Here is a 27,730-nt window from a genome sequence, read left to right on the forward strand (position 1 = left end):
TTGTGGTCAGGGCACATCTCTGTCAAACTGCATCTGCTACAGGGCTGCATTAGCTTTTCCTTTGCTTTTCCTTTGCACGGAGGAGTCGGAGGATGCGTTCGTTTTTCGTTAGTTCTGCTGGCAGTTCATTTGCCTGGAACAAAAAACCCTTGAGGTTAGCAGAAATTAACAAGTATTTCCCAATCACAGTTGAAAAGCATTACACTCTACAGAAGATGGCACTGGGCATTATAATGACATGGGTTTTTTCTAGTGTTGTCTCCACCACTGCTGAAGGTATCTTAGGAAACCATTTTTCAGTGTTCAAGTCTCACTTAAGTCTTCAAAACAATCCAAGAGTGGAATTTGAGTGACAGCTTATTTTTGTGCTGACTGTCCAGGCTAAATGCCCTTGGGCTCCCCATGCTTCTGCCACAGAAATAAAACAGAGCATAGCTGCTGATTTTTGGGGGGCAATGACGCAGGTCCTTATGTACTAAAGTTCATAAAAATCCAAAGGAAGATTTAAATTGCTATAAAATAGTGCTATCCTGTAAGGTTGGTAATAGAACATGACTTTGATTTTGTTTTTTTTTTTTTAATTGAATACAATTTTGGTAACATAAAGTATTTTTGATGAAGCTGCTTCTGAAAATCAGTAATTCTGTCCTGCAAATATACTGTGTCATGCCAAATGGCATGTTCTTTACAAAAATTAAAAAAAAAAAAAATCAGTAGGAGAGGTTTCAGCCACACACTTTCTTCTACTGCACACTCTACTGCTGCAGATCACTGTCAGTAGCAGAAAAATCTTGTACATTTTTCAGGTTATAGTATCAAACCAAAACGTCTGTTAACACAAACTAGTGTGAGAGAGGCGTTTACTGTGCTGCCATCAAGTGGAATGATGTAGATATTAACAGCCACAGATTTTATATTAAATGACCAAAATATTTACAAGATATGGGCTGGATTACTTGTTTTACAAACTTTCACTCACCCAGTCATAAAACAGAAGTCAGTGCCAGACCATTCACTGACAGCTTAACAAACCCAGCTAGATATCAAACTCTAGCAGCAAATAGTTCAGAAATATGTCAGAGGAAGACACATTCACAGAAATTATCAAACATTCAATGTTAAAACACTTCACAGGATAAAACCATGGTAAGTTTTCTACAGAAAATTTGCTGTTATCAAAAGAATGCAAAACTAATTCAATAAACTTACAGATCTACAGTAAGATATGGGAAAGATGCATGTAATTTGGGGTTTTGGTTTTTTTTTTGTTATTAGCAATGCCCTGAATTCTCCACAGAAACATGGGCTGCCCCCACCTTGATGGCACACACGGCTCCACCGCTTGGTGCTCCCCGTGCTCCTCGCCTGGGAGGATGGTGGGCCAGGACCTACCTTGTTCCTCAGGCAGGGATCCGCTCCTGCCTCCAGGAGCAGCGCCACTGTCCTCACGTTGCCACTCAGGACGGCTGCATGGAGAGCAGAGGTCCCATTCTAGGAAATGCCAGTGGAGGTGTTTGTACCATGCATGGAAAGAGAAGCAAAAGGCAATGAAACACAAATGTTTGCAGAGAACAGACCTACGAGTGAGAAAGAAGTAACATGGAAGAGATTAGGTCACCAAAGGCATAGGGTCTGATTCAGGGTGCTGGCAACCTAGTGGGATGTGAAGGAGGTGATTTTAAATGCTTTAATAAAAATGAGAGTCAAGTTCACTTTACCACAGCAGTATTTCCTTTTAATAATCACCCTTGTCAATAGATCAGAGGTGACATGAACACAGCACTTGTTTCTGCCTGGCAAAATCAGTCATTAGCAAGTGAAACAGAAGCACAAGCAGTAATGGAAGCCATCTGTGCATTTTATCTTCTCTCTCTGATGATTAATGGCCTCAGTGTCAGACAGTTGACTGGTGGGGTTTTTAATGGTTGGCCTTTTGTTTGTGGTTGCAAACTGACAGTTCAAATATGTGTGGAAGCTATCTCATACTTGAAATTAATAACTAAGTTGATGCCACCAGCATTTTCAAGTACATTAAGTTTGCCAGTCATTTGCATGCACAGAGGCTATCAAAGTATCTCTTTTATGGACACATAAAGTTAGGTCAGCCATTAAAAAGCAGCTTCAAAATATCTGTTATTTTTCAAGTCACTTTATGAATTCAGAGGAAAACAAAACCTAGTAGGAAATCTGCTCACAACAGATCTTTTAGGACACTATTTTTCTGACTAAATGCATTAGAGGGTTGGGTATAATGTTAAAACTGTACAGTCAAGAGCAATCTACTCACAGTAGAAATAAAATCAAGTGACAAAAAGCAGAATTTCTTCTATGACACAATGTGCTTCCTCATTCCAAGAATTAAATTCACGGTTTTGTTTAAAAAGATTTGTGAATGGCATTAAGGCTAAAAAAGATAATTTCATTTTTGTCTTGACTTTTTTGGGCTCAAATTCCTATCATCTTCCACTAGAGTAGTCAGAAATGCCAGGTCTTTCATCAGACCCTTTGCCTTCTTGTGTTCTGCCGAAAAATCTCAGTGTTTCACTACTAACCTTCAGCAGGCCAAGTGTGGGAGAGAATTTCAGCAACTCTTCTATCACATTGTTGTACCCTTTAATGGCAGCCTTCAGTAAAGCCGTTGTACCATCCTTTAAAAAAAGAGGAATGTCATAAATGCCTTGCCTGCATTCCCCTTGCAGGGGAAGCTGGAGGGGAAGAAGAAGCTGGAGGGAAATGCCAGCTCTCCCCACGCCTCTGAGAGAAGGGTCTTCTCTGCTCATCATCTTTGAGAAGGCACCTCCACAGCATGTGCTGCTGGTTTTAGGGTACCTGGAGGATTGTTCCTCTGGCAGGGGAAAACTTCAGGGTAAAATGAACCATATTCCATCTTTGTCTCTCAACTATGTGCACATTTCCATTCCCTTATTCCAGAAGGTACTGCCAGGGAGCTGTCCCAGACACAATGGGAAAAAGGAAACCGTGGTGGGACTTTGCAACCTGACAAACAAGACGGACTTTGGAGGCACCAATCCAGGCAGACTTACAGCCCCCCAAAGGAGGCATTAAGCTGCAGACCCAGTGCAGGAGGAAGTGCTACTCACATCCCGCGCGGCGTCTCGCTCGGCTCCCCGGAGCAGCATCACTCGCACCACTTCACTGTGACCCATCTGCGAGGCAATCCACAAGGGAGCTGTCCCGTCCTGCAAACAAAATAAGACTGCTGATGGCTGCACTTCAGTGTTCTCTGTGCTCTGGTATTTTACTGCCCAAGCCTACTGGAATGGACATACTTCAATTATTTGATCAAATCCTGCATCACAAGGAAACAGATGCAGAGCTCTGTCCAAAAAACATGTGGGAGATTGTTAGTTAGAACTGCTTCAGTTTGTGGAGTAGAGCCACCCTTAGTGCCTTCTCTTGCATAATTTGCCAGAAATGTGCATTGCTCTGTGAAATTAAAGCCCAGTTAGGCACCAGCCGTGACTAAAACACACAGGGAGGTTTGAAAAATAAGGGCTAAAGGTATCCTGTGTACTTTGAACTCTAGGTGGTTAGCTGTGACAGAGGATACAGACAAACCTCAGCATGCACAGGCAGAATCTGCAGCTGGGTGCCTGTACATGGGGAGTGAAAGCTGTTTACAGAAGCTAGGGAGCAATGCAAGGTAATCACCAACTTTCTGTATTAAATTACGTTATCCACCCTCAGGGAATCTGGTAAAAACGTCCTACCTTACAGTGAAGCTGAGTATTTCACAAATTTTATCTTCAAAACTCCACTAGAAAACAAGGCAATTATCAAGGAATCCAGCAAGAAACAATCTGCTTTGGAAAAGTTGTCCTATGCAATCATTATTTGAGCACAAAACCTCAGAAAATAAAATGCACATTTGGAGTAAGCTAAACTTTGTGATGGATTTCCCTCCCAAAGGCAAAGGTGAGTTGAAGCACTAGAAGTATTTCTCATTGCAAGTAGAATTTAGTTTTCTGTTTTTTCCTCTTTTTTATTCTAAATTGCCTGATTCTCCAGACTGAAGGAGGACTCCAGCAGTTATGTGGTGCCAAACTGATTCTCATGACCCTTTAAAAAAGGTTTTGCCTGTAAGGATTTTAACATAGAGGTGAGGCCCCAGAAAGCAGGGTGCCTGATCCTGCCTTTAGGTCTTGCCAGTTCCCCTCACCACCCTCCGCAGCCTGAAGGCTTGGCTCGAAAGAGGAAGACAAACTACACTGAGACTTCAGGAACAGTCTTAATGAGACATTTCAGGAGAAATCAACTTTTTACACTAAATAAGATACTGCCACCTTGATCAAAGAAATAGTCTCACTCCCCAGTGCCAGCTGAAGATTCCTATTACTTGCTTATGCAATCCAGAAAACCATTGCTGAACCAGTTCTCTGCTTTCCATGGACTAGTGAATTAATCCTTTCAAAGAAACAGAAAAATTATTTCTTCCTTTGATATAATAATCTGGGCTACCCTTTTTCTGATTCTGAGAAGGAAAAAAAGCACATCCTGAGATCTTCAGTATTCTCAAATGGTGATCAAACATGATCTTTGCCCACCCTTGTATAATTTCTCTACAAGTTAACTCATTGTAATTAGTGACTGACCTCACTCTGGTATATATCCTGTTAATACAACAAGTGTTCTTTGTGATTCAAAAATAACAAAGGCTGTCATGTATACAGAGTATGTGATGTTAGTGTGATGGCAAAAAACATCCCTCTCCGATTTACAGCGTTTTCCCTCCCAGTAAGCTGATGCTTCATATTTTTCTAATCTCCCCCACCAGAGGGCTCCAGAAAACAGCAATAGGTGCACTGAAAAAGCCTGTAAAACTTGGGAAATGTCTGAGAGCAGCCTACACAATTTAATTTGCATGAAGAACCAATGCTGTGCAAATTCACACTTGTATTTACACAAGCAATGAAAACACAAGCTCAGCATAGGAAACATAGCAACTTTTTTTTACTCACAGTGAAGTTCATAGGAACAACCCCCTGTTTTCAGGAATAAATGAAAAGGAGTAAAAGGAGATACAAATGTCGGGTAACATCACTGCTACCATTAATTGTCATTAATAGTATTGTTGTCAGACATCATCCTCAGCACCTCAGTTACAGGATAGAGGCAAAAGTACATTATGAGGAAGAGTGGCTATCTTGGAGGACTTAGCCTGAAGAGAAGAAAGATAGCAAAGATGATAATGGGCTCACATTGACTATGGTCAGCTTCTTTCTCTTAAGCAAACAGCATCTAGCATTCAGGTTTATGCAAATATTTATATGGAGTAGATGAGCTTTCTGTCCATTTTCATGTTGGTGAATGATGCAAAGCAGATAGTACATTTTACTAAGAGGTCACATGAGAATTCATGTGTAAACAGATTAGGGCTTTGAGATGAGTCAGGAAGAAAGTGAGAATGGGGAAAGATACAGTTCAAAAACTATGCTTCCTCATCCCTCCACCCACCCAGCGGACTGCGGATCACTACATTCCCAGAATAACTTTAAACACCCCGTAAGTTTTTAAGGTGTTCTTTTTTCCACATTTGGCTACATGCTAGTACATATGGACAACACCTTACTATAACCAGCAGCCAGAAGTTCCAAATATACTCTGACTGAAATTATTAATGCTCTTTCTCTTTCCCATTAACTAATGACATCATCTTGCAGCTTTGAATCTCAACTTCTGCTTGTGGCTTGAAGTTTTAGAAAAGGCCAGATTAGGGTGGGAGGTGTAAGACCCCCTCGAATTCCCAGTATGAACTTCTAGGGGCAAAAACCTCCAACTCTCAGGCTGCTCAGTGTCATCTCCTCCTCTGCTCTGCCCATTAGTCCACTTGCACCACTACACCTAATTTGCCAATAGAAAATTGCTTGCTTGTCTGAAGTGCACCCTACGTGGGTTTACTGGTTTACACATATGTGTAATTGCATACCATGTGCTAAGAAAAAAGCCATTAATTTTCAGATTATTTTGAATCTGCTTAGCCAGTCGGAATAAAGCCCGTTGGGACACAGGCTGCCAAAACAGCATTGGCAAAGAATCTTACAGCTTTGTTATGTGAGTTGAGAAGCATAGAAACATCTCCTGTAGCAGGCTTCAGACACTGCTCCCAGCTCTGTCTAGACAAAAAGATGACAAAAGAATTCCTGCCCAGCTCCTCAATACTGGCAACTGCAGAAGGCAATTACAACCCAAGAGAAATGACATTGCCAGGGACGAAATTTTCCAGGAAGCTTCACTATTTGGTCTTGTGAAAGCTGAGCTGAAGGGCTTGCACATGGACAGCCAGGACCTTCCAAAATGCTCTGTGGTGTCAGAAATACCCCCATGGGACAGGAGGTGGGACACCAGACTGAGGGGGAACTGTTACCCACCACAGCAGCAGAAGGAGACATAGAAGGCAGATGCATGGGTGTAGGTCCATGGATTAAGCCAACAAGGTAGAGAGGAAAACCTGGACACCATGAGGAAGGAGAAGCATGAACTCACACCTGGCACTCTGCAGCCTTGTATTCGAGGTAGTGTTGCCTGGAAAAGTGTTCTACCACAGTGAGAGCAATGTAGCTTATAAATGAGAATGAGAGATGTCTGGCATCAAAACTGCCCCTTCTAAAGCTACCTTCCTCATGACCAGCACACCACCTTGTAACAAAGTACAAATCCATTTGTTAGTAAAAAAGAGACTGAAGTCCATCCAACCATTACTTGACTAATTAAACAGTAAAAATGTTCCATTTGTTAAGGAAATGTTTTAGATTACAGTGCGACCAAATACGAATGCCACGCACTTATCCAGGCATAATCTTAGCAGGGATCGGAGGTACCCTCAAGCAAAGAAGGCCTGTCCTGCTGGAGATGAAACAGGGGAGCCAGGAGGAACATTCACACAGAGACAAGTCTTTGCTCAACTAAGATTAAAAAATGCCTCGTGAAACATTGTGTTGTAGAAATTGGATTAGAGAGCTAAAAAAATGGTGTCAGAAAGAATTAGCTGCATTATAATTACAGATAGCAGAATGCAGTTTTAATAGCAACAGGGTTCAGCTAAACCTAAGGCTCCCCAACCCTGTTTTGACTTATTCAAAAGGTATTAATGCATACCTTGGTCTCTCCTTCTACACTGGAATTTTAGACAGCTTTTAACATTTCTTAAGCTTTTTTCTTGGGAGACAATGTGGAGGCAACCTAGGAGCAGCTAATGCATCAGTCCAGGGGGTAGCTGCCAGCACAGCTCTGGTGCTCGGAGGTGGGGCTAGGGGCAGCAGGAAAACTGTTTTAGTTAAGGCTCTTAAAATACTAATCCTCTTTCCTTACACCACAGCTAGGAGTGCACACAGACCTACACACGCAGCAGAAGCATATAGATAAATGTCTGTTGCCAGGCTATGATTTGTCATGCTTTTGGTGCAGATGAAAGGAAATACTGAAAATACCTGGCAGAGCTTGTCTCATGCCACGTTGTCCACTGTTATTAGAGTTTTCGCGCTCATTTGCTCTTGCCTGCTGCGTTTTCACTTGCTGCAGTCAGTGATCACAGCCACCTGGCAGATGTGCATGACTGATTACAAGGACAAGACCTTATCCCATCAATTTCAAATGTGCAGTGAAGACCCAGCACAGCTACCTTGCCTGCAGGGTTTCAGCAGACCACAGGCGAGGCTCTCTCAAAGCAGGCAGAGATTCCTGAGAAGCCCCATCTCTAACCAGACACTTCTACATGCTGGGTGTAAAGCCAGATGTGCAACTCCCACCTCTGGCTGTTCAGGCACTGATTTTAGAGTCATGACACAAACAATTAAGAAACCCTTTTATTTGGAAAGCAAGAGAGCTTTCATACGTGTCTCTGTATACCATGTATGCTTACCTATCCCATAGTTAGTTTAAAACCTAGAAAGCCTCTTGCACCCTTAGCTAACTCCAGCATCCAGTGATGTACAGTGGATCCAGCCCCTAACCCCCTAGCAGGGATCTCTGAACCAGCCACAAATCTAGCTCACACCTCCCATTCAATGATCAAACAGCAGCCCCACAGCTTGCAGAGGAGCTAATTTCATGGCTACCACTGGTTGAATGTGTTTGCAACATCAGGGCCACTAGAGTGACTAGCTGGAAATGGGGAGAAATCTTTCCATATGCATCAAGAACTTGCAGAGATGAAGGCAACACTCATGCTTGAATTTCAGAATGCCCAGGAATGATACAGAGTAAAACAAACAAATAAACAAAAGTAAAACTAAAAATAAAAGCTTTTGTCAAAGATAAATTTCGACACCAAAGCCACGTCCGAAGGTCTGGAGATTTCAAAGAACAGAATTTAGTACTGCCTCCTCCTAGAGCTCCCAGATTTTCAAAAGCTTTTTAAACAATTTTCAAAAGAACTCAGGGATGTTGTAGGCTGTGTAGACCTTCAAAAGTAACGTGGTACAACACAAACAGATCAGTAGTTGCAAGAGGTAGTGCTAGGCCTTTACATCAACATTCCATCCAGCTGGAAGGTTTTATTTTGATTTACTTTGGTGCCTGACCCAAACATGCATGTGGTTCAAACCTATTCAGAGGAGCAGTCAGTGGTTTGATCTGCTCTAGAATCATAGAATCATTTAGGCTGGAAAAGATCTCTGAGTCCAACCGATAACCCAGCACTGCCAAGCCCACCACTAAACCATGTGCCCAATGCCACATCTACGCTGTCTTTTAAAAACCTCCAGGGATGCTGACTCATAGGGTGTAAGGTGTAGATCTAGAGCAGAGCTTTCAGTTTCACTTCTTCCAGAAATGACTGAGGTACTGACTTCAAAATCATGTTACCAGTCTGAACTAAAACACAGAATGTGGGCACAGCCACAAATTGCCTTCCAAGGAAACACCTCCACAGGAACCCAATGCCTGGAGAAATTCCAGTGTTCATTTTCATAACTATAAAATTAGAACTTCAGCTCTGTCCTGAAGTGTTGATCATACCTGTCGTGGCTGGTTAACCTTTGCTCCTGAAGAAAGCAGCAATCGGATGACATCCAGATAGCCTCCTTGTGCTGCCAGGAAAATTGCAGAAGCCCCATCCTAAAAACAAACACATCCATCTTACGCTGTGTTGAAGTGGTGCCATTTTTCCACACAAAAATGAATCAAACAGAATCAAGTTCTCATTCTTTAGTCATTATGCTTTGTAACAGTAGATATACACCCATGCTCAAGAAATAACTATCAAAATGCAAAGTCTAGTTCATAATAAACTATGGCAACATTTTCTTTCAGTATGCACAAATATTGGCTCCCATCATGTATCAAATCCAGCATTAAATCTTGGGTCTGGAATACAAGAGTCTAGTTCCTTAAGGAATTGAGCTACATAACTAGAAATTAGTTCCTGTACAGCAATTATTTAGCTTTTATATGTTCATGCAGATGTGTTCTGCTACATGGATACATGGTGGAAACAGATCAGGTACTTTGCAAGACTGCAAAGCCCAGCACTGAAGTCTGCCCTTGAGGCTGAAGGAGTCAGACATATGCCATACCACTATGCCACCCCAGAAACCAGAGCTACTGCTCTGGCACGTCTTGTAGAAGAGACTTCACTGTGATATAGTAATCTAAAAGTATTTAGTAGCTGTATCAGAAACCAGAATTTTCCCGCAAAAAGCTTGTGAAAGAATAAATTATGAACAAATACAGGGTTTTCTTTTTCTTTGACATGTCTTTCATATGCAGATGTTCTCAGAATTTTACTTCAGAGGAACTTCTTCCACAGGAAAAAAAAATTAGAAGTCATATTTCATTAAGCGTTTTTGATGAAACATTTTCAAACAGCATTATAATCCATCTAACCAACTAGAAGCAGAAATCTATATTGAGGGTGGGACAGGTGTTTATCCATCCTACATCCACAGCACTCAGCTCAGGATGTGCTAGGACAAGTTTTCCCAGGAGGCGAGAATCTTTTAGATTAAATAGAGACATGAATTAACCCCTTCACTGCATCTCAGATGTGCAAGTACACATCTCATGCCTACCCAGGCAGGTACTTATCTCAAAATACAGGGCACTTTAGTGAAAGCCTGTTGTTGACCTTGTTGGCATATCACTATGTTGGGACTAAATGCTGTTGTCTGCAGAGAGAGTGCTTAGCTACTCCTCTAGCTGAAAAACCCAGCACAGATTTGGTGAAGCATGAGCTGAATATATTGCCCCAGGGACTGAATTTAGGATGTTTGACATTGATTTCAAGACAAATGTCCTGGTAAACAAAAGAGGTGTCTGCTGGAACTATAAATGCCCGCCCCTGGGCCCTCTGATGGGCTGTTTTCTCTGGTTGCTGTGTGAGTATATGAAAAAAACCTGTTGGTACCAGAGCCTTTGCAGGCTTCCTCCAGAGACAGAGAACGTGGAAATTTAGAAGGTAAACAAGGTTTTGTAACATTAAAAAGGCTCTTTATTGTAGGATCAATCAAGATGGAGAACCTGGTACCTATTTGATTTGAACTGATGCTGTAATGAGAATGCTGTTTTGAGGCTATAACACATTTCTGCAAGAAATACTATTTACTTAGGGTATTCTTTTGTCTCCTGCTCTCCCGACCCCTCACATGAGTCAATTTAATATTAAAACATTGATCTGGATGGTTTTTTGGAGGAGTATCCAAATGTGTGCTCCAAATCTCTCTCATTTGTCTGCCTGCCAGTGAAACTGCCATCCAGGTACCACTTAACAAATGCAGCTTGGCCCACAAAAAGAGCTAGACAACCCCTATTTTCAAGAGATTGTATTCTTATTTTATTACACAACTGTTTCTGACTGGCTTTGCCCAACGTCTGTGAGCAATAAAAGTACATTTCTTAATCCAATTGCAAATATTGCTCATTTCCAGGAGAGACAAGGAAGTTATTTTACTGCCTTGACCTCTGGGTAAGAGTCTGCAGGTGTGGCAGCATAGCTATTTTTAAACTGAGTGGCAGCCCCTGGGATTACCCTGCAGAGGGATGAATCACTGCCCTCGGATCAGAAAGACAATTCCTACTTGCACAGCAGCAAGGGTGGAACAGCCTGCTTTATAAATGAGGGGTGAGGCAGCATGGTGGGGACCCCGCTATGACCACTTCTGCAGTCACCAGCTTTTGACTCCCATGCCAAGCCAGTAGGAACTGGGAGTGCAACAGCATCCTGCAGATCCAAAGCCAATGGAAACAGCTGAAAAAACTCATATATCTCAGGGAAACAACTTCCTCTTTGTCAGTCTTGAGTGCCCTGGGGTAGGAAAGAGTGGTGGGAAGCAGGGGCAAAATCTGCTACTCATTTTCGTTGAATGCCGAAAAGCTCCACTTATCTGTGTCTCTGTTGGAGTAAATTAAATCCAGAGCTTCATTGGTTCAATCCAACTTTCTGAAAAGTCAACTAAACAACATCAGTTCAGCCATTTTAACTGTACTTTGCCCAAAACACTGGCAAACTGGAGATTCAAAAATATCAAATAACATAATTTTAACTGATACTAAAAAAAACCCCAATTTGAAGTAATTTAAATATTTTAACTTTTACTATTCTTTCTGGCAGAAAACTAATGTACATCAGAGGCTCTAGAGCTGTTCACTCTTCTGCAAATCCTGGTATAACACGACATGCTCTTTCATCCAAGGCTAATGGGTAGCACAAGTCTGTTCCAGATTTGGTACATATCCTTCATACAGATAATGAACCAAAAGGCAGCCAAAGAATCTTTTCTGATTTTGTGCTACTTCTCTCAGCATCGTGAAAAGCAGACAGTTAACAAAATTCATATCTTAGAGGAACAGAGTACTATAAAACTGCAGCATTTGGCAAATTCCTGTCTGTGCTGGAGCCAGGGTGTCTGCTGTTGTCCAAGCAACAGCACATTTGTTCCACCACCACCATTGTCAATATTGTGTGTGTCAAATAACTCACATAGAGCTGGTCGTGGATGTTGGCGCCGTGCTTCAGCAGAGTTTCCACTACTTTTGCGTGCCCGTACTGACAGGCAGCCAGGAGAGCTGTGCCTCCGTCCTGTGAAAAAGCAAAGAATGGCTACAGTCAGGTGAGAGGGCAGGGGCTGGACTGAACATTACCATAAAAAAAGAGCCAAACTTTAAGACTTTTCAGAATCTGGCTCACAGCAGTTCTGTAATGAGTAGCTACTGAATCTTTCATAACTTTAATGCCAAGTGTTGCCACGTAAATCTTTCAACTTGGCTCAGTCACTATATACATTTTTCTCCTGAGGGTTTTTTTAGAGAGGGACAAGAACTAAAAAAATTCTGCTTTTTGTTCCTCATCTTCTGCCTTGCCATTAGAAGCTTTGTTCCTTCCACAATTCCAAGCTCCTCCATGTCTCTTCATTTTACAGACAAATTCCTCATGCCTGCCAAACTCTTCCAGCGATGGAAGGACAGCACACCTTTCCACTGCTCCAGAGCCTATTGGTCTTCTGCTCTTTTTCGGCCACAACCTTGTGCCCTGTTTTGTCCTGCCTCTCATCTGTGGATTGCTGGCCTGAAACTGAGCAGGGAGAAAGTATTTTAAAGTATGCTAGCTAACTGTGGAAGTGTGAGTCCAACCAAAAGCATCAGTGAAAGCACCATTACTTCTGCTTGAGAAGTGATGCCTGCAGGTGGGATCAATCCCAGGCAGTTAGAGTTGCTGCACATCACCACTAAAGGGAGACCTAGGCACATGCATCAATCCCTGCTTGTAGGAACACTCCCATGGGAGCCATCTGAGAAGGGAAACACCTCCGTGTTGCCGGCGATTGAGTCCAAACCAGCTGAAACAATTGAGACAGCAAATGTGGGTCTTGCCATCTTAAGGGTGCCCCACTCAAAAATTCCCAGTATTTCTGACACAGATATAGAGAGGAAGTTCTTATCTTCTGCCTGGGATGGCACCATGCCATCGTGCAAAGATGATGCACACAACAAAATATCCCAACCACAGGTCTTCTCTCTCCTTCCCTCCCTTCTCCTAGTCTCAAGCCTCTCCTCCACAAGATAAGCTATCTGAAGTATTTCAGGTAAATGGTTTCTAGAGCTGCTATTAACATGGACACAAGACTGTGCTTTCCCCTAGACTTGTTCTCTGAAATAACTCCAAAGTTGTCTGAAATTTTCCACACAGACAGATACCCACAAAAGAAGTTACAGCTTGAATGACCAAATGGATCTTTTATAATGGGAAGTGACAATCAAATTTATTGATCAATGGTGCAATTTCATGGCGATAATAGCCTTGTGAAAACTCAAGCTCTGACATGACAGAACTAACCCACAGGCACTGTTTACAGCTACCCCCAAAACCTCATCTGCCTATGACATCGAAAAAAAAAAGAAGGCTTGGGTGTCAGCAAAGCCAGAGATATGAGGCTGCTGTGTGACAGTCTAAGAATTGCCTATTAATTCTGGATTATTTGAGCAAATACAGTGTGTTATCAGGTCAGTGGAGTTAAGTTTCTCTTATGAGAAATTAGAATTTCCTGCCAAATTAAACTACTGTAATTTGATGGGAACTGCTGGAACAAAACACAAAAGCAATCACAATTGTGCCTGGATTAAGAAACACCTTATACACCTTAAAAGACAATGAAAAAGCTAATAGCTTCCTGAAACCTATTTCCTCTTTCCAACCAGCTGAAAGCCACTTTGCTCAAGTGGTGACTCACCAGATCAAAGGGCTACAAACACAAAAAAACAGAGAAATTTTTAAAGACCCTTTCTCCAAAGGAAGTGGAGAGAGAAAGGTTAGTGAATTAAGAAGAGAAATTATGCTATCCAGACTGAAGGTCTTCTGTGGAGAGGCAGGGAAGTAAAAAGTTTTAGGAAGCTTAAAAATATTAAAGTTCCCTGTATGGAGGGTAAATAGACACGCTCAGTTGGTTGCATATGGGATAAGTTTGTTTATTGCTTTACGGTCTGGCTTTTGTTTTCTAAAATTCTTGTGTTTTCCACAAACTCCTGTTAGTTTTAGAAGATTGTTTGGTTATTAACATAATTTCTGTAGGGAACCAAATGACAGGTCTCAAATAAAAGGCAGGCCTGCAAAGCTGATCGCAGTTGGCACAGCAGAATCCCAATGTATGATCCCACCTTGGGAGATGTGACAGCTTGGGGTTTAAGAAGGGCAACAGTCTCCCAAGATATGTCTAATTAACTCAAAAAGGGGACCCTGACCAAGTGTTTGGTTCAACCCAGTGAACAGTTTTAGACAGATTTTTTTTTTTTTGGAAGAATAACACAATTCCAAAATACACCATTTGGATCTTTCAGACTAAAGTGATTGAGTTTTCCTAAATCAGTCTGATCAGAGTCCAGGGGTTAGAAGAAGAGCATTGGATGGTCCCCAATTCTGTCTGTCCACTCTGAATAAAATATTTACTGGGTCAGAGACAACTGGGTAATAACTCCTGGGCTCATAGATCTGGTCCCTGATCAGGAAGACAACTGAGCTCTAAGAACTGCTCTACTGTCTGCCTGATATATGAAGCTGAATACATTCAACAGAAGGGACTGGGATTTCTCTGCATGCTCTGAGTTGGGGGTACCACTGTGAAAAATCAGATATACATCTTTTTGTAAGAAAGGGAAGTTGGGGGCAGGAATCTTTTCCACTGACCATGTGGTAAAACAGGACTTAGTTAAATCAAGGAATTGTCAAACAGTGCAGAAGCCCACTGTTTATTAGTAGGAGAAAACTCAGTCCCGCTCTTGCCTCTATTGAGCTTCTATCTGGTTTTCTCTTACACTTTACTCCAGCAGGCTCTAGCTGAAAACACCAATGTTTTACAGACCATAAGGAAAGCAAAAAAGTTGTGGGGGATAAAAAAAAAAAAGTAAATGACAGAGTTTTAACAACCCTTTCAGCCACGTGATTACCTCTTTCCTTTTGGGCTTCAGCTGAGATAAGTAAAAAGCTGAAGCAGCGTCTTTGGTATTGGCAAGCCTCTTGGAAACTCTGAACAGGGCAGCAAGTGGGAGCTGGACACATGAGCAGGCACTGAGGCACTCCTGGGGCTATCACCCCTTCTGCAGTGGGCAGGAGGCCGTCCATGCAGCCTCTGAGAGAAGGCACCTCGCCTTGGGTTCCCTTCCTGCTCATATCCTGTTTTCCTACCACAATGAAGCACCTATTAATCCTGCTCTGCAAATACTTCCAGCTCAGATAGGAGACCCTTTTCTCAGCTACCTCTGCAATTCTTCCCCTGAAACCATTTTTTCTGCCCTCCCCAGAGTCTGTGCTCCTCACTGCCAGCACATAACAGCAGCTGCCAACCTCCAGTGAAAACACTTGGAATAGCAGCACCACGCTAAGTGGTGTAGACTTCCCTGTCTGTTTGCCGACTCCTTTCCTCTGTTATCATCACCTGAAAGTAGCTTAGAATTATACCTTTTTTTACCATCACTGAAATATGCTGCAGAGGAGGGGAACTGACCTGCAATTGCTGCCTGCTGAAAAATAGCCTCTGACATACTGTTCAACATGCAGTACTGCTCAGAAAACATGCCACCATGCTTTTTAAGAACTCACATGGTTATCACATCTATCAGAATAAAAAGAAAAAAGTTTCAACCTTTGTTAAATATTTCTATGGATGTCAGACTGGGACAATGGAGAATAATATTAATGATTAATATTATATGTATAAATTATAATTATATAATAATTAACCTTCAATAGTACTATTCATTCTCTTTAGAACATCAGCATTTATTGCTAATTACTTTATTACACAATTTTAGAATAGGTTTACTTTGCCTGCCATAGCACATATCAATTCTAATGATACAAGGCTTAAGAAGAATTGCATACCTGTATTAAGATAGTTCTCCAGAATTCTCATATATGAGTGACAAATGCAGTAATCACAATTTACAGATAAGTGCATGGAAAAGATGATGGGCTTTGCATTTCCTTGCTTTAAAGTCTCTGTTTTCTAGGATACATTCAATTTGTGTGCTTATTCCAATTCCATGTCTTAATTTATAATAGAAATATATATTCTTTGCAAATGGATTCATTTTGTACTGCCTTTTAAAAACAGACAGGATCAGCTGTATATTTTCCAGTGCTGCTCCCAACGGAGTGTCTTAGTGAGAAAATGCCTTGTCCCTAACCTAAAAAGGCATATTTTATCAACTATATTGTTGCTGGGGTTTGGGAAGGATGGAGGAGCCTGTCACCTTGGTCACTTGTTAACGAAACGATGGAATTATTCCAAGCTATGAAAACCACATTATTAAATCAGAAGATTGAACTGATACAAAGCCACTCTAGCAGGCCAGTGGAAGATGTGGACTGTCCATGTGCTACACCTCACTGGTGCCTCCTGCTCAGGCACCCACAGGGTGATGCTGCTGGAAGATCATCTCACATGCACAACACACGCCAGTTTCCCATGCTACGTCCATTGGGAGCTAGTGTTATCTTTCAACCAGCTTGTCTGGACATAGCAGAAAGCTGTAGCCTGGGGAGGAAGAGCAACCTGCAGCTTAAAAGATACTTGGGACTGGCATATGGGCCAAGTCAGGTCTGGGTTCAGAAGAGGAAGGCAGGAAAAGAGGGGCTGGAATTAAAGTTTCAGGGTGAGCAACACTAGACCCCAAACTTGCATTTGTCCAAAGAGGGAAGCCATTTGGAGCACCTGAACACAGGAATATTCTTTTATAATTTAGATCTTTGCTCTCTTTTATCTGTCCTAGTGTTTCACATCAATATATTTTGCACGCTTCATAAAAGATTGTATATTTTCATGAAGGGTCAGGCAATTTCAAGCCTACTGTTCACCTCCTGGATCAAATCTTGGCCTCTTCACAAACTCCTAGTTCACAGACTGTGGAAAGATTAAGTGAAGATGTAACTGTTCCTCTAGACAGAATAAGGTACTGAGCCTCTAACTTGCCAACGGAATGCAAGGAAGATGACCCCTCTGAATCTTGCTAACCCCCACCCATACCCTGAAATAAAAGTCAGAGAAGCAACATTTATTTTAACATGCAATGTTACCCAATAAATCTGTCCCACATGAGATAATCCAGCACTTTAGGATCCAGCTGCTGTATTTAACACTGCAACCTCCTGCATTGCCAACTTTCACAGCTGCACTCCATGTTGTGTTAAACAGCCACAATTTCATTCATGCTTTTATTACTGATTGCTGCAGTGGTCAGAGAGTTGCTCACCACAAGTACAGTTCCCTGGGGTATCAGAATCCTACTGTATGGGCATATGTACACTCTGGCCACAAAGTACCAGGATTTTTAACCCCTAGAGCATAAGGAGCTGAGTTTCTGATGTTTCATCAATTCCCTTAGTATTTAGAGCCTGTATTTCCAGGGACTCCAGAAAGCAGGTATGGATTGAGGGAATCATTTGAATCACAGACTAAAATATCTTGACAAATTGATTACTGTGGGGTAAAGAACTATTCTTTCTTCAAAGACATCACTAGGAATCCCAGGGTAAGTGACTGACAAGTGTCCTCCTCCCCAGATTATGGGAATGCTTCAAAATGTAACCAGCATGTCAAGGACAAGTATACTTAATGAAAATATGCTCCTTTTCACCCCATTTGCTGAAAGCAGAGGTGCTAATACTGCCTTGGGCAAAGAAACTGGGTTGATGTACTGCTGTCAGTGATGAGCTGCTGTTGACCCCATGAGGGGTAAGGAACCCAGGCTCCACCACCTGTGCTTTTGGCTATTCTAAGAAGATTTTGGAAAAGGATCTGCCTGAACAAAGAAATAAAAGCTCTGAGGTGCATTTCACTTTCTTGTCCCTGATGGGTAAGTGGAAATTTAGAGAGGACTGAAGCCATTATACTCTTACGTATCCTATGGTGTCATGCAGAGGCATCCCCATGTTGATGAAATGTAAGTTCTATGCAACTGGAGTTCATAAACACCCAAGTCAGGATCCCACCTAGGAGGTACAAAAAGACCTTTTGATCTTGTATTGGAGGATGGCTTATGAGGAAAGACTGATATCACTATCAAAGGACCTTGATGAACTTATGCCACTAAGTCTAGGTAGGAAAAGCCAGTCCCAAGTTAATATTTCACAGTGTGTTGCATTACTCATATTACTCAAAAAATGTTCATGCAAGGAAATTTCATCATCTTAACACTGCCCTGTCATAGTTCATGTGAATACAAAAAACCCAGCCTTGACCTTCAGAATGTATCAGCATGCAAAAATAGACTCATCATCTTACTTTATTCTTAAATTCAGTGGAGGCTCCAAATGAAAAGAGAAACTTCACTACATCATTGTGGCCTTGCTGTGCAGCAAAGAACAGAGAAGTTGCACCTGACTGTAAAGGAAAAATGGATTAAAAGAATAACAAATGCATAACACACTTGACTAAAGTACAGACATTTCAAATTAAAAAGTATTGAGCTCAATCACTTGAATATCAGCTGAAAAGACATGATGAATTTGAAGACTCCAGAGGACACCAGGTATCTTAACTCAGTCTTCTTCCCATTGCACTGAAAAATCTGTCCAGCATCATACATTTGAGTAAAACCCAAGAAGAACTGAAACTCCGTATTTTAAACAAGTTGTAGAAGATATTGTCATTAACATGTGAGCAAATTAGGCCCCAAAAAATTACCATGTAAGATTTTAATGGCTGGACAGAAAAAAGAAGGAGGGGAAGGAAGGAAGAAACAGAAAGAAAAGAAATGCAGGCTGTTCTGACTTTGGGCTCGCTCACCCCATGTAGAAAGTACAGGAAATTGGAGCTACACAAGAAATTAATTCCAATGCCCAAAGCCTTTACAATAGTACATGGCCCCACTTAGACCATTTCAGAGCCCCCTCTCCTGACACAATAATGGGACTCTCACTTCCCCAAGCTTCACAACAACTTCAGAGCACAAGAGCACAGGTTGGAGTATGTGCATTTAGTTGCAGAACCATGCCATTGGGCTGTAGAGCTTAAACTTCATCTGTTTTGCTTCCTTTCTGCAACAGAGAAATTTTGGAGGCTTTCAGAAGTGTTTTTTTTTTTTTTTTTGTTGGCTTGTTGAATCAGTATTTCCTGAGTGATGATCAAGAGCAGCTCCATAAAACTGTTCTTAAATTTTTCTTTTGTTGCTGCTTTCCAAGCAATGTTTACCTAAGGGAAGGGACATGTTTAAGTACATGTTTTGTTAGAACAGGACCCCACTGAAAGACACTGACAATCATAGTTGGAGCAAGTTTAGGCCAGTAAGTGCAGGGACACCTACATCATCAAACACGGCATTCACTGACTCAGTAATTTGCAGATGTCAGCATGAGATTAATACTCTGGTTCCAGGTAACCAGGGAAAGTAAGAAACACTGGCTTGTATTGTTGGAGCAATGAGCACACTGCTGTCCTGCACTACCTGCCACCCTCCCATGTAACTGCATGCCCTCTTTCAGCTGCTCTTCTCTTAAAACCAGTGGTTGTCCCAGAGCAATTCTGCTCTCTGCACCGCCAACACGCAGACCAGAGAAACTGCAATTATTCCTTACAGCCATCTGCATGGAGTATGAGTGAAAGGCAGTTTCCCACAAACATCAGTTGCTGATGTCCCTTCCATGCTGATGTCATGGTGCAAGACATGCCTTGAATGCCAAGCAGAGATGCAGGGAAGGGTATGGGTGATAAAGCTGTGTGATTGTTAGAGATGAGTTAGCTCACACTAAAAGGCAGAAACTCCAAAGCATACAGGGTCAAAAATAATCCCTGTGCTACCAATGGCATCCACTCTGTCTTAATGACCAGGCTGCAAATCAAAAGGTAAAGGTCTTCTCCTGATTATTTATCCCATCCAAAGGGCTGTAAACTGTTGTGCCAATAAGTAAAACTGCAAATACATAAATGGCATAACCCTGGGGGGTTACATCTCAGATTTAACTGACCCTCACCAACCAGAAGTGCTGAAAATGTTTGGTAAGTTATAATAAATATACCTCTGGCATCTGATTTTCTATTGTAAACTCCAGATATCTGATTCCCTGATGTCCTCAGAACAGAGCCTGTTATATAAACACACTGTACAGCAAGTGACAAAGAAACAATTGGCAACAAGCAGCAGACAACACTCTTATTATTTGTAACAAACCAACAGTCACTTAATGAAGCCCTGTTTGAATCCTACCTCTCTCTGCAGATTGATATCTGCTCCTTGCAACACCAATTCCCGTACACAATCTATGTGGCCATAGTAAGATGCTACCATCAGAGCTGTTGTGCCAAGCTGGGAGTAAGGAAAAACAAGTCAGTACCTTCAACAGACACCTACAGCAATGAATCAGGCTGTCTGGAAGAGACAGCATTTCTGCCAAAAAACTGGAGGGAGCTTATGATACCTTATTGTCCCAAAATAAATGCAACAAGTAAAAAAATAATGGGTTTTGTTCCTAAACAGTATTTTTTGGTTTTTTTTTTTTTTTTTTTTTTAAATCAGAGAATCCCAAAGTTCTTTGCATCATTTCCAGAAGAATAACCTCAGACACAGGAGCTGAGTGACTTAGCTGAGTCACTTAATTCTGAGTCATAGTCAGGAGTAGGGGCTGGGTGATTTGAACAATAATTCCCTATCCAAATAAAGAGAGCAAACTCACTCAGTGACTCTTCGCATTATAAGAAAGAACTTTCTGTACAGAAACGTGTTGAGCTCCCTCAGTACACTATAAGGTCACTTCCAGTGAACAAAGTAGGACTTATTTGTATGCAGTGTATGGACAATATGCAGAAACCACATGCATAAGGATGAAGCACATCCTTCAAAAGCATTCACACACAACAGCTCAATTTAAAGAAGGAATGGGTGACATTATAAAAAAGAAACATGCAGTCTTAATTGCACAAAAATTATTTAGTCCAGAAAATGTGTATGTCTGATACAATTATTAATGCAGTGCAGTGTGAAAGTTCTTGTCCAAAGTTAGCCATCTTTTGAGAAAAAAATGAACAGTAGTGACTTGATTTTTTCACACTGATCTCTTTTCATCCTTCCCTCCCTGTCATGACAGTCCTAGCATCAGCTCCAGAAGTACTGTAGGACAAATACTTGCCTGCAGGGCAAAAATGAAATGAAAATTAAAAGATAGGTTAAAGTCAGTGGGATTAGAAAAACTCTTACACTTTAAAGGTATTCAAAGTGACAAAAGCTGCGGCAAGTTCATGTTTCGGGCTGGAAGTGGCATTAATCCTTGCCAATACCAGCATGACTCCTTGTCAGTCAGTCCCAATGCCAAACAAAAGAAACCCAGGACTTCTCAACCTCGTTTTTCCCCTGCTCTTTGACACAGCTTAGAACAATCAAGTATCTCACCGTGCGTTGTAGGCAGACTAGAAAGACCTACTCATTATCTGTGTTATCAGCCCATTTCTAATTTCAAAACTAATTTCAACCCATGTCAATTACAGTAAGGAAATTCACATGAAATCCACCATGTGTCTGGGCTCCTCTTACTTGGCAATCTTGTGCCTTCATGTTGGTGCCCAGTCCAGAGATTGGGTGGAGGAGAAAGAATTTCGGAGGCCAGCAGTTGTTCTAATTATGAAGAGGTCTGCTAGCTGACAGGATCATTGCTACCTGGGCTCAACTGAGCCAACTCTTCACTGTGATCTATTACTACAATGACATTTCTTTCCAAAGAGAAGCCCGAGGTGCTAGGATCTGTGTTTTTAATGTCAGCACCACAAATAACTGTGTAAGACACATTTTTGAGTGCTGGCAAATTCTTAACCCCCTGCCACTGATGTAAATCATCATGCTATTTTTATCTTACATTTCAAGCTTGATTACTGACAAGAGAAGGTTTTAAATCATCCTGAAATGCCATAAGACTTTCCTATGTTTCATATTAGATCCCTACTACAGCCTCTGCATGGTGGGCTATGGAAAGTGATGCAAAATGAGTGCTGTGGTTGTAGGTGCATTGTGTGCATACGCTGTCTTTGCAGTCCACATCTACTCGCCCACTGTTCAGCAGCAGCTGGAGGAGAGCCAGGTTTCCTTTCCTTGCAGCCCAAAATGCAGCGTTGGCGAGTGGTGTTTCTTTCTGACAGAAAAAAGGGGAAAAAAAAAAGCAAGCAGAAATAAATCACTTTGGCAAATACATTGGAGAAGCATACACATTGCATACATTCTGCACTCAAGCCAGGCAAGTTTCAGCTTAGTGTGCTGTTTCTTGAAACCCAGAGCATGGAAAGGAAGCTAATTTAATTTCTTTGTGCAGTTAAAGAAATCAGTCTTCCTGTGCTACCTCATGTTATTTCAAGTCTTCCTTGTGTCCATGGCAGCCTATGTCTCTTAGATTGCTCTGTAATGAGAAATGATGATGCTAGGCCAGATCCACAGGGAAACATCACAGAAAACAACATGCTCAGTGATGCCTGTATTGTCTGCTTCTGTGGTGGGGCTGGCCACAGTTAGGCTGAAGTGTCCTCCTGATGTCCTGCTGCAGGACAACCTCTTAGGTTTCAGATTAGCTCTCTGTCATCTCCTTCTTTCCTGCACATAACGTTCCAATACAGGAATAGTATTGCTCATGCATCTCCCAGACTGCTTGTTCTACCTCCTGCCTGGAATTAACACCCTGTGACTGTGGGCATGTGAAAGATCTCCTGGGTAGGAGTGAATGATGACTGCTGCAGCATAGGAAAAGGACAGGAAAAAAAAGACATGGACTTTGCTCCTGCTCTCTTTATCTAATCGATGCAAACAGCTGCCAACATGCTGCTTTGACAGGTAAACACTGTCACTGGTGAAGTGTTGAGGGGAAACACCGTGATGGCAGCGATATGTATCCCAGAGCAGGCTCATGCTGATGATTTTTTAATAAGGCCCAAAACCACCAACAGAAGAGTAAAGCATCGCTGACAGTCACACCAAAACAGAGTCAAAAATACCCAGGGGCATTGCTTTCCAATGAACCCTTCCTTCAGGATACAAAGAGAGTGCAGATTGGATATAAAGTCAATCATTCAGCTTCAGAAATGAAATAGGTACTTCTCCTTGTCTAAATGTCAATGTGCACATGTAATGTGGTAAGGAATCAGGATTCAATGGTTTTATGGTTTACAATTAAAATGCACATATACAGCACAGTTTAAATTGCTTCCTTCACTGACATGAAGATAATAAACTTTGCAGAAACCAGCAGACACAAGAATCATGAATCTGAATCTATCTCAGGCCCGTCACACTGAGCACTTTCCATGGGTTGCATTTTCAATATTAATAGGTTGGAAAATCGGCAGCCCTTTGAGACGAGAGAAGTTCCAACCATTCAGTAAATTATAAGTCACTTCCTATAAACTGATAGTGATATTTCTTGTACCAGCACACACAAGGGCAGGAATCTGAAAATTTTAGCAATAAGCGAAATTCTGATCTTCTTTTCACAGCTATTGCATTTCCCTGGAGAACCTGTAGATAATGTTGATTACAGTAGAGACAGCAGTTTATACCCTCCTTGCTGGCAACACTGTAGTGTCTTCCTATCTTTACCCTTAGAACCACTAAAATTTTATGTAAAAGCAAACAATTGACCTAAACACACAGAGGTTCATGTTGCCCTTTCTGCTCTGATTTATTAGATAGATATTTATTTACAGAGCTGGCAGTTAGGAATATTGTCTCATTGGCTTTGTTATTATGATATTCACTGGAAAGCTATTGTAAAAGAATTATGTTCAGACCTTACAGAATGGAAAATCAAATTCCTTACCTTTTATTGTCCCAATCTATCCCTTAAAGTTTTAGAAAGTTTAGAGATATGACAATACATCCATAAAGGTAAAGCTTTATTTAATCCACCCCAGTTTTCACTATGAGGGCACAGTAGCAGACTGAATTTTATTATGGCACACCATACACCACCACCTTCACTGGTCAGGTAGGCAGGAACTGGAATCCATATTCAGGAACTCCTTACCTGCTTTCACCAGTTCACATGAGAAGAGAAAAGAACTAAATGTCCAGTGTCACCCTGGACTGGAAGTAGAAGTTCAAAGTCTTTGGTCTTATGAGTCATAAATTCCTACCTCTTTTTTCTCCCCTGTAAGTTCTACAGTAGCTCTCCAGAAAAGGTGTCCTCACACTTTGGATCAGACCCAAGGAATGGAAGAATTCTTCAGTGCATCAAGGACACAGAACGAAGTTTTTCGCAGTGGTGCTTTTGGCCCCATTTGCAATGACTGCTACCAGCACTTGTGCTTCCCCTTGTGCCCCTGCATTGCTTGGGATTCCTTGTATAAAAGTAGAGTGTACAGCATGCTCAGCCCATCAACCATCCAGTGATAAGATTAAAAAATCAGATGCAAATCTGAGCTATTTTACCCACTAAGGTGAATGAAAGTGCAAACTCATTCAGATGGTCTGGGCACCTTGCAAGAGCAGCCACATTGTGTACCATGTGGCAGTCTATATCTCCGGATTTGTATCTCTGTGCTCTTCATTTTCATCAGCAATACTGACATCATTGGTAGGCAAAATGTAAGACAGGACTTCGGGGTTAATAATCCAATTAATTGAATTATTTTTGAGAAATAAATGGGTTTATAACTGCAGGATGTGACTGCTGTCGTTCTAGTATGAACTCAGTCTTGTCTCATCAAATACTGCTTAGGGAGAGGTAATGTTGAATTTCAAGAGATTAATTGGACAAAATTTTCATGTCGTTCTTAGCATAAAGCTAGTCTGCTCCCAAAGCATCCTCAAAGTAAACAAGTGATCCTCAGCACTGACAGTCTGGGAGCAGAATGTAATAAACATTTGAAAATTATTAGCTAATAGCTTTCATGAAAATTGCTTGTTTCATTATGTCACTTGTTCCAGCATCAGCAACTTTCAGGATAAAATTTCCTTCACTTCATCAAGTTCTCCAAAGTTTTATTTTAAAATCTGGCTGTGATATTAATTTTGATTGTATGCTTTTATGAGAGCCCAAAGATGAAACGCTGGCATTATATTCATGCTGTATTGACATTAGAAAAAAACACTTTTTCAAAAATGGCCTAGAGGAAAATATATATTGTAAATCTGACAAAACCATTTCTCTGCAGGGATACACAAAACATGAATTGTGCTAATGTATCTGTGTCATTTTAGGAATATTGAGGGGAAAGTGTAATTTAAATGCTATGACCACCAGCTCCTGCTCCCTGCCCCACCTTTGACTTGCTGTTTGCAGAGAAAGAGCAGGTGACAGTGGGATGACCGCTGACGAGGAAGAGTGCAGTTCTTAAACAGGGACCTTGCAGATGAAAGAAAAGAGGCAACAGACAAAGAAAAGAGAAGAAAGAGAACACTAGCACACTGGCTTGTTCCTTGTACTGTCAAAATACAAGAAATTCCTTTTCTTTCTTAGTTTTCAGACCAGTCCTAATGGGAAGGAGGATAAAAAGTTTTCAGAAGAGGAACTGGAAATCAGGATCAAGCATGATGGAAAAGGCTAGTACAACTTAGGAGCAATATATCCTACATGAAGGATCCTGATAAAAAAGAAAGGTCGTTCAATATATAAATGTTGTTTAGTCAGGCAAAATGTGGTAGAAGAGAGGATATTTGTGTGAGAAAGAAAGATAAATGCTATGCCATGGGTAAGTAGGATAATAAGATGGAAAACATGAATAGCCAGTGGCAAACACAGATAGTAAGGATCCAAGTTAAGTTCATGACCTTCAGAGAGAAAATGCCAAACAAAAAGTCACAGAAAAGGGAGAGAAAAAAGAAAGAGGAAGGTATGGGCTGCAATTCTTCAGAGGGAGGAGAAAGCAGTGAGCTACTTTGAACAGGAATACTTGGGGGAATACAGTGTGAGAAATAGGGCACAGAAAAGGAGCTGATAGGGACAGAACAGAAAGTAAGAACGGAAGAACAAGTTAAATAAACAAGGAGGCCAAAAAAGGATAAGAAAGCAAGAAGAAGCTGGCATCACCAGGAACATGGGGCTGTCAGGGTGGATGCTTGTGAGTAATGAAGGTAGGAAAAATCTCACAGAGACAGAATGGAGGAACAGAAAGACAGGAAAAAAAAGAAATGAGGTGTGAGACCAATGCAGGACCAAAAAGGGGATGACCACAGAGGCTGCAGTCCAGAAAGCCAAGTGTATCATGGGCTACATCAAAAGAATCATGACCAGCAGGTTGAGAAAAGTGATTCTCTCCCTCAATTCTGCTCTGGTAAGACCACACCTGGAGTACTATGTTCAGCTCTGGGGCTCTCAACATAAGGTTGTGGACCTGCTGGAGCAAATCCAGAAGAGGGCCATGAAGATGATCAGAGGGCTGGAGCACCTTCTCCTATGAACACAGGCTGAGAGAGTTGGGGTTGTTCAGCCTGGAGAAGAGAAGGCTCCGAGGAGACCTTAGAGCAGCCTTCTAGCACCAGAAGGGGACCCACAGGAGAGATGGAGAGGGACTTTTTACAAGGGTATGTAGTGATAGAACAAGGACAAATGGCTTCAAACTGAAAAGGGGTAGGTTTAGAGTGGATATTAGGAAGACATTCTTTACTGTGAGGGTGGTGAGGCACTGAAACAGGTTGCCCAGAGAAGTTGTGGATGCCCCATCCCTAGAAGTATCCACAGCCAGGCTGGACGGGGCTTTGAGCAACCTGGTCTAGTAGAAGCTGTCCCTGCTTATGGCATGGGACACCTTCTACTATGATGTTTTTTAATGTCCCTTCCAACCCAAGGCATTCTATGATTTCACCACCAAGTGTAAGGCTGAGCTGCCCTTGGAGCAAAGGTTCTCTGCTGCCTGCCACAGGAGGGCTTCAACTGCAGGTGCAAACCACCTGCTGCTGACCACTGAACCGATGAACGGTGCCACTGAAGCACCAGCACTCCAGGAGGGAGATACCCTGACAGGAGCGAGGCAAGTACAGGGAATAATCCATCAAATCAAGTAATGCAACACAAGCAATATGGCAAAGGACTGGCACTGAGCTACTGATCAATAAGAGAAGGGCAAGCACAGCATCCAGAAAGTGCATAACAGAGAAGATGTACCTCCATCAGAAATATTACTTGTTAACGTCATTAGTAAATTGCTGCTTGCTTCCCTCTTTGCCAAATAATCTTATTAGTCCTGTCCTTAGATTAAAAAACTTCTTTTAGGCAATCTTTTGAAATTACTGCTCTTGTGTGGGTTTGGATGGAAGTACAAAAAGTGACAGAAATTACAGCTGGCAAAGGGAACGAACCAGTCTGGCTTCAGTGGCCACCACAGCCTGAAAGGAAGAGCACGGACAAAGACTGCCTCCTAACTATTACACAACCAGCACCAGCAGAGATGGTCGGAAAAGTGAGGAGGAGGCTCCTGACTGCACCAAAACCCACAGCACTGAACCCGGCCACCCCAGAGCCAGCGTAAAGCTCCACGGAGGCTCGCGGTTTATGTAACACAAGCCACGCATCCTTTTGGGGTTGTCAGCTGGGAAAAGCGCCCGCTCCATCAGCTGCCACCGCAGCACTCCCGGGGGACCCCAAAGCTCGGGAAGGACGCTGCTGTTTTCTTTCCTTCCGCCCTACACCACCCTCGTTTTTCCTAAAAAAAATAAAATAAATCAGTCCCCAAGTCCATGGATACGACAGCGCACTCCACGGGCTGCCAGCATGACAAGCGCAAAGCGGGAACCCAAACGCGCATCCCCCCGCCCCTCTCCCCGGCGCCCGGCTCACCTTGAACGACATCCTGCACATCGCAGCGCTCCGCCTCCGCCC

At 42.0% G+C, this 27,730-nt stretch overlaps 1 protein-coding gene across 2 annotated transcripts; it reads right to left on the minus strand.

The window, feature by feature from the left end:
• Positions 1–49: 49 nt before the first annotated feature.
• Positions 50–27,711, minus strand: ANKRD29 (ankyrin repeat domain 29). 2 transcript variants are annotated; one of them, XM_069005940.1, is made up of 10 exons: positions 27,689–27,711; positions 21,950–22,060; positions 20,149–20,247; positions 18,228–18,326; positions 11,936–12,034; positions 8,977–9,075; positions 3,102–3,200; positions 2,553–2,648; positions 1,393–1,491; positions 50–133 (listed from the first exon to the last, which is right to left on the minus strand). In XM_069005940.1, exons 1-10 carry the CDS (start codon positions 27,707–27,709, stop codon positions 50–52), a joined length of 906 nt encoding a protein of 301 aa, XP_068862041.1. In that variant the 5' UTR covers positions 27,710–27,711. The 2 variants fall into 2 exon arrangements, with proteins under 2 accessions (XP_068862041.1, XP_068862042.1); XM_069005941.1 differs by lacking the exon at positions 1,393–1,491.
• Between the last annotated feature and the right edge of the window lie 19 nt (positions 27,712–27,730).

Source organism: Aphelocoma coerulescens, chromosome 2, assembly GCF_041296385.1.
Source record: "Aphelocoma coerulescens isolate FSJ_1873_10779 chromosome 2, UR_Acoe_1.0, whole genome shotgun sequence".
Classification (NCBI taxonomy): Eukaryota; Metazoa; Chordata; class Aves; order Passeriformes; family Corvidae; genus Aphelocoma; species Aphelocoma coerulescens.